Source organism: Myxocyprinus asiaticus, chromosome 6 (genome assembly GCF_019703515.2).
Source record: "Myxocyprinus asiaticus isolate MX2 ecotype Aquarium Trade chromosome 6, UBuf_Myxa_2, whole genome shotgun sequence".
Lineage (NCBI taxonomy): Eukaryota > Metazoa > Chordata > Actinopteri > Cypriniformes > Catostomidae > Myxocyprinus > Myxocyprinus asiaticus.
The window spans coordinates 19116575-19130465 of NC_059349.1; the positions used below are offsets into that span (position 1 = coordinate 19116575).

A 13891-nucleotide genomic window follows, 5' to 3' on the forward strand; every position below is an offset into this window, starting at 1 on the left:
TACGTTTCTTACTTTAATAGTTTTGTGCAATATGATGTTTTAGTTATTTAGCCTATTTGTTGAATATCCGTTAGTTACCATGCTGAGGTGCTGCACTTAGCGTTTGTATATCCCTCTAAAACGCGTCTGATCGGGGTCACTTGAACATAACGGAGCCTAATTATATATTATCCTTAACACAGACTAGTCGATTATGAAAATTGGTAGTTTTGCACATCCCTGTTGTACACATTGCAGCTCTGCTTAAAGATCTCCACTATCTTTCATATGGTTCCTCTCCTTCCTTCACAGAGCGCCGCCGCAGCACCGAGTCCAGTCCTAGGCAACATGCCTCCTGGGGACGGTATTCCAGGTGGCCCCATGCCCCCCGGATTCTTCCAGGTGGGTCACCCCTGTTTACCTCTCCTTGTTCCTCAGTCTTTAACCCCTTCTCAAACAGAATATAACTAGAAGTCCTCAGGTGCTCAGCCACGTGCCAGTGGTTCGAAGTCAGAGTACACGGAGGAGCCATTATGCCACTGCTTCTGGTCATCTGCCGAGCCCAGTGTCTGCAGGGAACCAGTCTGATTGCAACCATTAGCTGCTAATGGAAGGCAAGCTTATGCACGCTCTTCATTCTGAGAGCCGGGTAATTGTTACCCTGCTGAGTTGTGTTAAATATGTTGGTGGGGGGATGCACCTTCAGCAGCGAAGTTATCTGTTTATCACACGGGAGTGACTCATCAAAATATCTAAATGAGTTCTTGGAAAAGATTTCTAGATGATAGGATGTTTATAATGACCTTTTTGGTGGTTGGAAGAGCCAAGGAGGCTTTTGGACAAACTTCTCAGACTAGATGATGCAATAGCCCTCAGAGGACTTTGCGGTAAACACAAGGCAAAGATTCTCAGATTCTGAGAGCTGTAGAACATGGAACAGGTTTATCCCAGTGTTGAACATCAGTGCACAAGAAACTTAAAAAAGTTGAGTGCTTTTGTTGTCTTTTGGACTATCCTTAAACCCCATTGCCCTCTTGTGGTGACAAGGATGATAAATTGCTTTAAAAAAAATAGCAAGTAATTTAGGATTTGATGCTTTATGTGAGGAATAATTGATGACACACCATTGAATTATTAAAAAATGAAATAATACTCAAGGTAATACATGTTGGGTGTGCATTAATTTTCAGTAATCCAGCAATCGGGAGACAATTATTCCATTTATACCACAGTTAAAGGAATGTTCCAGATAAAACACAGGTTAAGCTCAATCAACAGCATTAGTGACAATGTTGATTACTACAAAAAATACTTTCGATGAGTCCCTCATTTATAAAAAAAAAATAAAAATAAAAAAAAATAATGGTTGCAGTACAGCACTTAAAATTGGAAGTCAAGTTCCAGTCATTAAACATTTAGTGTGATTAAAAACAAATAGGTTTTATCAGCATTGCGTTGTCATTGCAATTAAGTTATGATATAAAAAAAAAAAAAGTGGATGTTTCCCTATATAATGTCTATATATTATTATTTATTTTTTTCATGCAACTAGTGCCCTTCCCGGGACACCTGTAGCATTTTTGAGTGCCAGATGTACTCTTGGATATAATTTCTTTTCAGTTAAATGTCTATAAAAATAAAAATAAATTGTCCCAAAAATGTTCATGTGCATAGCACAATTTCATTATTCCACATATTAAATATCTGTCTTAAAACAGTCAAAGCTGTTGTTACTAGATCGGTCAGAATGTGGCAAAGTGATATGTAATGGTACTTTGACCAACAAACCTGGGTGTAGTTATAGAAAAATAATCAACACCCTGGAATGTCTGTTAAACAATCAGAATTGAGAACTGAACAATACTGTAGTATAAGCATGTATCTTAAAACAGATATATACAAACTGATCACACTGTGCAATCGGCAACAGTAGGTCGAAAGTTTTGCTACTGAAATCGGTCTGTGCTTGCTGAAATTTGAATCACTGCCCCCAGTGGCTGAAGCTGGAAGTGTTGTTGAACATATGGGTTCAACAACACCGCTCTGAGTGTGAGCTCCAGTTTCCAGGTGAAATATCCACAGAGTGAAAACTGAGTTGTATATTTAGTTGTAAATTATGTAATACAATAAACAAGAATGCATATTTTATTAAAGGAATAGTTCAAAAAATAAAAAAGTATCATTAACTCACCCTCATGCCATCCCAGATGTGTATGACATTCTTTCTTCTGCAGAACACAAATGAAGTTTTTTTTTTTTTAAGAATATCTCAGCTCTGTAGGTCCAAACAATTGAATGGTATGAATGGTGACCAGAACATTGAAGCTCCAAAAATCACATAAAGGCAGCATAAAAGTAATCCATACGACTCCGGTGATTAAATCAGTATCTTCTGAAACGATATGATAGGTGTGGGTGAGAAACAGATAAACATTTAAATCCTTTTTTACTATAAATCTCCATTTTTCACTTTCACATTCTTTCACATTCAGAAAGTTAAAAGTGAAAGTGGTGATTTATAGTAAAAAAGGATGGAAATATTGATCTGTTTCTAACCCAAAGTGATTGCATTCAGTAGACATGGATTTATACACTGGAGTCGTATGGATTACTTTTAGGCTGACTTTATCTCCTTTTTGGAGCTTTTAGAGTTCTGGTCACCAATTACTTGCATTGTATGTACCTACAGAGCTAAGATATTCTTCCAAAATTATTCGTTTGTGTTCTGCAGAAGATAGAAAGTCATACACATCTTGGATGGCATGAAAGTAAGTAAATGTTGATAGAATTTTCATTTTTGGGTGAACTATCCCTTTAACTCTACAACCTAACCCGAACCCCAACCCTAAACATAACCGTCAGTGAAATAAAAACTAAATTTTAGAGTGAAAATGCAACTTTCAAATCACGCTCGCCATTGTTGGCTGAATGGGATTAATTTCAGGGTAACTGAATTTTCCAAAGCAACATGTTGATTTCCCATGTGATCATGTTGGATGTTTATGATTTTAAACAAAGCCTGTTTATCCCTGGATAAAATATGAGCCACTGATGTCCTCTATAGTTTGTATTAGAGCTCCACGTCCAACTCAATCAAACATATTGTGAGCTTTTGCCTCTTGGCTCTGTTCTGTTAATCTGCACCTGTGGCTTACACCTGTCCTGTCTTTTACTTTGCTCTGTCTTTCTCCTGGCATTTCTCTCTCTCTACTGCTGATACTATGGCAACATCCACTTCCTCCCTCTGCCCTCTCTGCAGGGACTACCTGGTTTCCAACCCTCCCCTCACGCTCAGCTACCTCCTAACTCTAACATGATGGGGGCACATGGACAGGTAATCACACTCACATTTGTATGACTTATGTGCTTAGATTGCATTTGGACATTCTGTAATGCTTCTGCTAAAATATATCCGTTTTCCTTCCTCCTCTGCCTGTCAGCTTTTTTTATTGGCTAAATGCTGTTGAATTGCATTGTGGATTTGTACATTTTTTTAGCAGTATGTCACTGACTGTCTGTTTTGTTCCCTCGTTTCCAGCCCTTTATGTCTCCGCGCTATGCTGGAGGACCTCGAACGCCCGTCAGAATGGGTAACCCGGTATGTCCCGCATTAACAATCCCTTTTGTCCTGGTTGTTTCTTTCACTTGTGCTGAATTATCCAATTCTATTTTTTTAGGCTCCAAGTGGGCAGCCATTACCACCACATATGATGGACCCTACACGACCAACAAGTAAGAAAGGTTCATGGGATCATTGATAGTGAACTTCTGTTTAGTCAAAATCTCTCCCTTCTTTAGTATATTTTAACAGCAGATTTGCCCTTTTGCAAATTCTAATTTACTTAGATGAATACATGACCACTTTTGTCATCTAACTAACTCTCATTTTGAGTGTAGTTGCTAATAGCTGGTTTTCATAGCTGAACCAGACAAAGCCAGTTAGTGAGATCAAACTGAAATTTGCTGAATTTTTCAATTGTGTTATTATGTGCTCAGGCCATCCAAACCTGGGTCCCATGCAGAGAATGAATGTTCCTCGAGGAATGGGCCCAATGGGACCAGGACCACAGGTCTGGATCTTGAACTGTCCTAAAGACTATTTCCCAACTCCCATTCATGAAAAACTGGACACCTTTGACCTAGAACCCATAATTGATCTTTGCTCATTATAATAATACTTATGTTTTTATTAAAACATTTACACAGTCTTCCATATCGGTCATAATCCTTTGTGTTTTCCTCTAAACTAACTGGTCTCATTTTCTCTTCTCTCATGGTGTCATCTCGGGGGTGCTGGGTATCGTAGTCTGATCCTTGGTTATCATTACAGAACTATGGCGGAGGAATGAGACCTCCAGTTTCCATGGGCCCTGGAATGCCAGGGGTGAACTTGTAAGACCTTTCACAACCTATTCAGCATATAACATTCAATTCTTTATTAAATTACATCAAGGTTTACTGTCTTTACATTTTAGTGGTCTGGGTTTATTCACTGAAGACTTTGAACATTCGGTTACATATTTATCAGTGTGAGGCATGTCCATTTGAGCTTTTTAAGATGAACTCAAAGTTTTTCCAAAATCCCTAAACCAAGACCATAATTATCAATTGTAACTCCTCCTAGAGCTTTCAGGCTACATCCACCAAAGTTGGCACATACCTTCAGACTGTTCTGATTCAGGTTGCTATGTTTTTCTTACTGATCGGACTTATTGTTTTCCGTAACAGATCATTGAAAATCCCCCAAATCTCTTTGAAAATCCCCAAAATCCCTTAGACTTCCATTTACAGAATGTTCAAATAAGCTAAGACTCTGTCATGGAATGTTCACAGTTTCAAATAATAACTGACAAAACAACTAGCTTGAACACCATAGCAATGCCTAGCAATCAGCCAGAACATCCTAGCAACCAGATAGAGCAGTCTAGCAATCAGCTAGAACAGCCTAGCAACCACTTAATCCCTAGGTATGCTTCCATTTTGACACGAACACTCAGCATCTGCGTACAGTTGAACACGAGCCTGTCAAAGTATACTCCATATAAATGTGCGTAAATATACACAGACGGTTTGTGCATGCACGCTACAACTGCAATGAAACACCGGACAATTTGTCTTCAGGAGTTTAGACACATAAAGATATTTTTATATTCCTTCAGACTCAAGTGATACAAATGCAGGTATCTCCTGACCTCCTCACACACACGCTCTTGACTTGCACATCCACTGTTGTTGTTTTCACATTCGTCTCCTGATGTTTACTGGCGATTACCTCTTCTTCTTCTAGTGCTTCTTTGTGACAGCAATGGTTCAAATGTTAGTGTTGCCACCTCGTGAACCCACTAATTAGTGCAAATTACTACAGGCGCATGCACATTCTGTGGTTAGAAAAATTGGGCTGTGTGAGTTCAGTGCTCGAGCACTCTGCTGATGATGAGATTTGTGTCACACATCTGACAGAAGTATACTTTATGTTTCAGAAATGCACTGTCTGTCTATCTGTCTGACTTTGTGTGTGTCTGTCTGACTGTGTGGCCTGTATAACCTTTCAACTTCCAACTTTTAAACCTACTGTATTTTAAACAAGGCTTTGTGAAGCGAACATCAATGTTTGTCCTAAACAAAATTTACCTATATAGTTGTTAATATAGACCTGTTTTATTACTTCAGCTTCAGAACATATGGTTGTAGTAGTTCTCGTTCACCTTCCCCATCCCAGATGTGTATGATTTTCTTTCTTCTGCTGAACACAAATAAAGATTTTTAGAAGAATATCTCAGCTCTGTAGGTCCATACAAAAGTGAATGGTGACCAGAACATTTGAAGCTCCAAAGAGCACATAAAGGCAGCTTAAAAGTAATCCACATGACTCCAGTGGTTCAATCCATGTCATCAGAAGTGATATTATAGGTGTGGGTGAGAAACAGATCAATATTTAAGTCCTTTTTATGATCAGTCCCCACTTTCACATTTTATTTTATTTTTTTTCACCTACTGGGCAGGGAGGAAAATTTATAGTAAAAAAGGAATAAAAAATGTATCTGTTTCTCACTCACACCTATCATATCTCTGTGTAGACCTACAGAGCTGAAACATTCTTCTAAAAATCTTTGTTTGTGTTCAGCAGAAGAAAGAAAGTCATATACATCTGGGATGTGATCTGTGAACTATCCCTTTAACTGTGAACAATCTGTCTAACCTGTTCCCACTGCTCCCATTCAGTCCTGAATTGGACATACTCAGTATCAATGGCTGTAGTTCAACACCTTTTTGTATTACAGTCATAATTGTGGTCTGTTATCCAAACCAAACAGAAGACACTTGTAAGTTTGTTGCCCAGATGTCAGAATTAAACATTATTTAAGACCATGCCATGTGTTTCTTAGATTTACAAAAGGAAGTTTACAAAAGGAATGAAATCTACTCAAATACACACAAAAATTAAGTCTATTCACCCTGTTTTTTTTTTTATATGCTGCTTCATTTGTGTTTGTCTGCAGTCTGTAGGCCAATTACACCTGAGACACATTGATGTGTGTCTCTAATTATTATTCTTTTGTCTATATTCTGCCCATTGACTAATCCTCTTATATGTCTGCCATAGTAACACCTATATTGACACCCAACACTCACCTTTGTTGTTGCATCAAATGTCTTTCTTAAAAACAAGTAAAAAATAAATAAATAAATTGTGATCTTACATGGATTCTTTTAAAAAAATCATAAAAACAACAGAGGGTAACGGGTGCATAATATGGTGAAGGTTAGCATGCTAGTATTAGCTTAGCTCCATGTCAGCAGCATGTAAACAATACAAATTAAACAACATACTGCATATATCTTACTTTCCATTATCATCGAGTGGTTATAACAGCTTGTTTTACTCTCATGTGGATTTCATTCATAGAATGAAGCAGAAAGTATAAATATTATGCTTCCTGCTTCATTCTATGAATGAAATCCAATATGCAGCCTATAGCAAACAACAGGTTCAGTGACCGATGCAAAATTCTTCAAGTATGCAGACATCAAACCAATAAAAATGCCAGCAATCGCTTGAAAACCATATAGCCAAACCATATATTTTTATAATTGCCTATTTATTCACTACATACTTCATTGGTCTAAACATTATAATGATTTACACAGAATTTACATCCTACCATGGTAAGGGATGAGGAACAACTGTCATGTGATCTCTGATGTAATAACCTCTTCTCCTACAGTGCATATACACCAATCAGCCACAACATTAATACCACCTACCTAATACTGTGTAGGTCCACCTCGTGCCACCAAAACAAGGCCAACCGGCATCACAGAATAGCTTTCTGATATGATATTCTTCTCACCACAATTGTACAGAGCGGTTATCTGAGTTACCGTAGACTTTGTCAGTTCGAACCAGTCTGGCCATTCTCTGTTGACCTCTCTCATCAACAAGGCGTTTCCGTCCACAGAACTGCCCCTCACTGGATGTTTTTGACACCATTCGAGTGAATTCTAGAGACTGTTGTGTGTGAAAATCCTAGTAGATCAGCAGTTACAGAAATACTCAAACCAGCCCGTCTGACACCAACAATCATCCATGAGATTATCTAATCAGCCAATTATGTGGCAGCAGTGCAGTGCATAAAATCATGCAGATACAGGTCATGAGCTTCAGTTAATGTTCACACCAACCATCAGATTGGGGGAAAATGTGATCTCAGTGATTTGGACCATGGTATGATTGGAGTGGTGGTGGTGTAGTGGGCTAAAGCACATAACTGGTAATCAATAGGTTGCTGGTTCACAGCCATCTTCATTGTGTCCTTGAGCAAGGCACTTAACTCCAGGTTGCTCCAGGGGGATTGTCCCTGTAATAAGTGCACTGTAAGTCGCTTTGGATAAAAGCGTCTGCCAAATGCATAAATGTAAAATGTAGTGTCAGATGGGCTGGTTTGAGTATTTCTGTAACTGCTGATCTCCTGGGATTTTCACACACAACAGTCTCTAGAATTTACTCAGAATGGTGCCAAGAACAAAAAACATCTATTGAGTGGCAGTTCTATGGATGGAAATGCCTTGTTGATGAGAGAGGTCAACACAAAATAGCCAGACTAGTTCGAACTGACAAAGTCTATGGTAACTCAGATAATTGCTCTTTACAGTTGTGGTGAGAAGAATAGCATCTCTGAATACTATTCTGACATGCGGGTTGGTGCTATTTTGGTGGCACGAGGGGGACCTATACAATATTAGGCAGGTGGTTTTAATGTTGTGGCTGATCGGTGTATGGATCATACAGTGCATCCGGAAAGTATTCACAGCGCTTCGCTTTTTCCACATTTTGTTATGTTACAGCCTTATTCCAAAATGGATTAAATTCATTATTTTCCTCAAAATTCTACAAACAATACCCCATAATGTCAGTGTGAAAAAAGTTTGTTTGAAATCTTTGCAAATTTATTAAAAATAAAAAACGAAAAAAAAATCACATGTACATAAGTATTCACAGCCTTTACCATGACACTCAAAATTGAGCTCAGGTGCATCCTGTTTCCACTGATCATCCTTGAGATGTTTCTACAACTTGATTGGAGTCCACCTGTGGTAAATTCAGTTGATTGGACATGATTTGGAAAGGCACACACCTGTCTATATAAGGTCCCACAGTTAACAGAGCATGTCAGAGCACAAACCAAGCCATGAAGTCCAAGGAATTGTCTGTAGACCTCTGAGACAGGATTGTATCGAGGCACAGATCTGGGGAAGGGTACAGAAAAATTTCTGCAGCATTGAAGGTCCCGATGAGCACAGTGGCCTCCATCATCCATAAATGGAAGAAGTTTGGAACCACCAGGACTTTTCCTAGAGCTGGCCGCCTGGCCAAACTGAGCGATCGGGGGAGAAGGGCCTTAGTCAGGGAGGTGACCAAGAACCCGATGGTCACTCTGACAGAGCTCCAGCATTTCTCTGTGGAGAGAGGAGAACCTTCCAGAAGAACAACCATCTCTGCAGCACTCCACCAATCAGGCCTGTATGGTAGAGTGGCCAGATGGAAGCCACTCCTCAGTAAAAGGCACATGGCAGTCCACCTGGAGTTTGCCAAAAGGCACCTGAAGGACTCTCAGACCATGAGAAACAAAGATTGAACTCTTTGGACTGAATGGCAAGCGTCATGTCTGGAGGAAACCAGGCACCGCTCATCACCTGGCCAATACCATCCCTACAGTGAAGCATGGTGGTGGCAGCATCATGCTGTGGGGATGTTTTTCAGCGGCAGGAACTGGGAGACTAGTCAGCATCGAGGGAAAGATGAATGCAGCAATGTACAGAGACATCCTTGATGAAAACCTGCTCCAGAGCGCTCTGGACCTCAGACTGGGGCGAAGGTTCATCTTCCAACAGGACAACGACCCTAAGCACACAGCCAAGATAACAAAGGAGTGGCTACAGGACAACTCTGTGAATGTCCTTGAGTGGCCCAGCCAGAGCCCAGACTTGAACCTGATGAACATCTCTGGAGAGATCTGAAAATGGCTGTGCACTGACGCTCCCCATCCAACCTGATGGAGCTTGAGAGGTCCTGCAAAGAAGAATGGGAGAAACTGCCCAAAAATAGGTGTGCCAAGCTTGTAGCATCATACTCAAAAAGACTTGAGGCTGTAATTGGTGCCAAAGGTGCTTCAACAAAGTACTGAGCAAAGGCTGTGAATACTTATGTACATAAGTTTGTTTTATTTTTAATAAATTTGCAAAGATTTCAAACTTCTTTCACATTGTCATTATGGGGTATTGTTTGTAGAATTGAGGAAAATAATTAATTTAATCCATTTTGGAATAAGGCTGTAACATAACAAAATGTGGAAAAAGTGAAGCGCTGTGAATACTTTCCAGATGCACTGTATCTGGAGATACAATGGCCTCTGTCTTCCTGGTTCAATAGAACACACACTATATATAAGAGTATCCGAGTCCTGTACCCCTTATCCTTTATTTAGATTCTTGAACACTTCAGTAAGTCTGATTACTGACCAGAGACTTACTTGATGTTCAAAAATAGAACTGGCTTTTTTTTTTTGTCGCTACAGGGGACCAGGAGCAGGCAGAACATGGTCTAATCCTAATAATGGAAACACAGTAAGAAATTAATGAAAATGCACTTTAATCTAAACTCATTTTCAGGATTTCTGGCAAACATGGCTGTTAAGTATTTTAAATTATCTTTTGGTTTCACAGATCCCATATTCTTCTTCATCGCCAGGGACATATGTGGTAAGAGCTTCTAACTGACAATTGTTTGTGTTTTTTAATTATGATTTTTTTTGGTCATGAAAGAAAGCACCACCAGTGTTTCGGTCTCTATTGTTGTGCTTCCACAGGGTCCTCCAGGAGGAGTAGGAGGTGGCAGCTGTCCACCAGGAACACCCATCATGCCAAGTCCAGCAGGTGATGGCTCTGTCTGCTTGCTATACAATAATCAGTTCTGTCATTATTTAAATGGAACACAAAATAATATGTTTAACAGAATGTCCCGGTTGCTCTTTTCCATTCAAATCAAAGTGAACACTGATGGAGAGTCAAGCTCCAAAAATGACTAAAGCACCATAAAAGTAGTCCATATGTTCTATACACTATATTCCAAGTCTTCTGAAGCCATGCAATGGCTTTATGTGAGGAACAGACAGAAATTGAAGAATTCCCTCTGTTGTAGTTCTCAAATGTCATTTGCACTTCTGCATATTCAAACTGGCGTGTCACGTCATTGATGTCAACCTGGTATGAATGTGAATGAAATTTGAGAGCTACAGTGGAGGACAAGATGGCTTCAGAAGACTTGGAATATAGTGCACAAGTCGTAGGGAGCCTAAAAGTAGAATAAAAAGTTAAATAACCTTTTACAAAAAGTATATATGTGATAAATCTTTACAGATTCCACCAACTCGGGTGAAAACCTCTACACATTGATAAACTCGGTACCCCCAGGAGGGAACAGATCTAGTGTGAGTTACTCCACTCTACTGCTGTTTGTAACTATGAAGTACCAATATTGTTGGTTGACACACTCTGACTTAATTGTCTCTTTGATCTTTCTGCATATTCACTCTCTCTGTTCTCATGTATTTGTTTATAGTTTCCTATGGGCCCAGAGTCAGATGGCCCAATGGGAGGATTGGAGCCTCATCACATGAATGGCTCATTAGGTAAAACTCGATTCACCATAGCAATTACAAAATTATTTAAAACATAAGGTTCTTTACTCTCCAGATTAGACTAACTGAATCCCATGTGACTGAATCCTGCCTGTGTTTCCCTTTTTTCTCACAGGTTCGGGTGACATAGATGGACTCCCAAAGGTATTATTAAAACCTATTATATCTGTTAAAATTATGTGCAAACTAGCTAAACAAGTCTGCATCATGTTTGAACATGCCTCAGACTGAAAGATTGAAGACTGTGCGCTATTTATTCTCTAAATTTCAGAATTCCCCTAATAACCTGAGTGGCATGAGTAACCCGCCAGGAACTCCACGAGACGACAGTGAACTGAGTGGAAGCTTCCTTCACTCTTTCCAAAATGAAAATGTGAGAGCCAATACACAGACAAAGATTGTTACATGTGAAATAATAATGGAAAGGTTTTAAGGCAGTTTGGATGTCTGTCTCTTAATAAGGGTTGGGTGTATCGATTACAAAGTAATTAGTTGCTGTAATCTAATTACTTTTTAGTCAAAGTAATGTAACACATTAAATTTTAAATTCTTATAAATTATACTTTCAAATAAAGTAATTACTAGTGCTGTCAGTCAAAGAACATTTTTAATCGAGATTAATCGCATAATGTTTTTTTGTTAATCACAGATTTTGAAAGTGCTGAAATTTGAGATTATAGATACTTATTTTCCTGTCAAAATGCATTTATTTCCACCTTAGGAAAGAAAACAATATGTAAAATGATAATGCTTTTTTTATTATTTTCCAAACAAAGCCTTCCACAGTATAAAGATAGAAATTCACTAAAATTGCACCAAATCAAGTAACATTAAACGTTTCCCAAAGTCTAAGTGAGAGTTTGACTAGCTGAAAGAACTAGTCTCCCTATAGGTTCCATATTCATTGCAATGGGCATTAAATCTCTTAAACTCTCATCCTCCACAATATTAATCTGCCGGTAGACTGTGACTATCCACTTTTTTTTTTAAAGCAGTCATGAAGTTGTGTTCATGATTCATGTCAAAAACGTCTCATTCTATGTGTTGGTAAAAGTTAAGACTTTACGTGCTTCTGTGGAAATTCACAAAAGTCCCATCTGGGCTTGTTTTGTACATCAAATAGCATTAAGAGATCCTTTCTCCATCATTTTAGCATGGAAGCGCTGTTGCATGTGTGTGCTGAGATTCTTTTATTTACTTAGATAACAACCTCCTCCATCATAGGAGAGAGTGTAACGTCAACTAGCATGTTACGACAGTACCGCCCATAAATGTCTATGGGACTGCCGTGTTTATGCCATTTTATGCTTGGCTTGTAGGCTGACCTTGGTAGAAGGGCTCTTGTGTGTGTGTGTGTGTGTGTGTGTGTGTGTGTGTGTGTGTGTGTGTGTGTGTGTGTGTGTTGGCGTGATTTCTTCCCCCAAACCACGCCCCACAGGCATGACTAAACTCTCAGGAACGTTTTCATTGGTCATCTCAATCACAAAGTCACCTGTGAATAGTTCAGACCCCAGAAAGATCGCAAATGGATCCGATGCCAACCAACGGTAAGATAAGCCTGCCGGTAATTTTCAATAAGGGCGTGGCTTGCGCTCAAGTGGTTTGGGGAAAAAAAAAATAAAAAATCACACTGTGTGTTGTGAAGTGTGCATCAGTGAAATTACTCCAGGTGGATACATTACAAAGGTTCCCCCCTTCCCAACAAGTGTTTATGCTGTATTAACAGTAAATGCGTTAATCGCAATTAAGAAAAATATACGCGTTTAACTTTTTTAATTACTCGCATGCGTTAAAGCGTTAATTCTGACAGCTCTAGATTACTTTAAAGTACTATGTGTAATACATTTTGAATATGAATTCATATGTACCTCTGTTAGCATTTCTGTGACAGCTGAAGGGTGTGCGACAATGAATGAGGAAATAGACATTTTGAATTTAAGCGGAAAACCAAAAACTTTTCATGGAAATGTAACTTAAAAGTAAAATAAATTGATTAATTTTTAGATAAAGTATTCTGATTACATTTTTTGAGAATTAATTAGTAATTTGTTGTAGATTACTTATTTTGAGGAACTTCCCCAACACTGCTTTTAATTAACTTTTCGTTTCCCTTTAGTACTCACCGACAATGAGTGTGTGATAACAGACATCTACGAAACACCAAATGCAGGTGTCACAAAGACCAGAGACCAACCCCACTTATAACCAGAGTGATGTCTAAGTTTAGTCTCACCCATCCATGAGAACCAAATCTTAAACCAGCTCTGGTTGAGGTGGTTGCTCTTCATTTCAACATGGCCAACATCAGTGAGAAGAACTATTGGATGAGCTCAGCTTACGGGAAGGACCTGTTTGAGATGGGAGCACCCTTGTTATGTTTTAGTAATTTTTTTTATTATTTTATTTAAAATAGCAGACTAAAGAGAACTTTACCCTGGCATCGGCTCCTTAAAGAAGCCCTCCTTTTCTTTTTTTTTTGTTGAGTGGACCTCAAATAGACATGACAACATCTACACTGTGGATTTTGTGAGAAATATCACATACCTGGAATTTTGGAGAGGACATGGACCATTTTTGTGTAACATTCAATTAGACTATTTAAGGATGTCTAGTCTCCAATCTCTAAACAGACTTTTTTTTTTTTTTTTTTTTTAAACAGCCTAAAAACACTAATGTTTTCTTCAAAAGGGAGTACAGACATTTTGAATACATGG

The 13891-nt window shown here is 38.8% G+C and overlaps 1 protein-coding gene across 4 annotated transcripts in view; it reads left to right on the plus strand.

The window, feature by feature from the left end:
* The window catches only part of LOC127442803 (single-stranded DNA-binding protein 3-like), a 49696-nt gene extending 35866 nt beyond the window's left edge, over positions 1 to 13830 (plus strand). Inside the window, exons 7-20 of one of the 4 annotated variants that reach the window (XM_051701003.1) lie at positions 292 to 381; positions 3239 to 3313; positions 3518 to 3577; positions 3657 to 3711; positions 3976 to 4049; positions 4286 to 4371; positions 10056 to 10104; positions 10204 to 10239; positions 10347 to 10413; positions 10897 to 10967; positions 11099 to 11168; positions 11293 to 11321; positions 11449 to 11550; positions 13294 to 13830. In XM_051701003.1, the coding sequence (XP_051556963.1) occupies positions 292 to 381; positions 3239 to 3313; positions 3518 to 3577; positions 3657 to 3711; positions 3976 to 4049; positions 4286 to 4371; positions 10056 to 10104; positions 10204 to 10239; positions 10347 to 10413; positions 10897 to 10967; positions 11099 to 11168; positions 11293 to 11321; positions 11449 to 11550; positions 13294 to 13317 (888 nt within the window). In that variant the 3' untranslated portion in view covers positions 13318 to 13830. The remainder of the gene's footprint in view (positions 1 to 291; positions 382 to 3238; positions 3314 to 3517; positions 3578 to 3656; positions 3712 to 3975; positions 4050 to 4285; positions 4372 to 10055; positions 10105 to 10203; positions 10240 to 10346; positions 10414 to 10896; positions 10968 to 11098; positions 11169 to 11292; positions 11322 to 11448; positions 11551 to 13293) is intronic. The other 3 variants (XM_051701004.1, XM_051701006.1, XM_051701005.1) reach the window with 3 other exon arrangements.
* Positions 13831 to 13891: the final 61 nt, after the last annotated feature.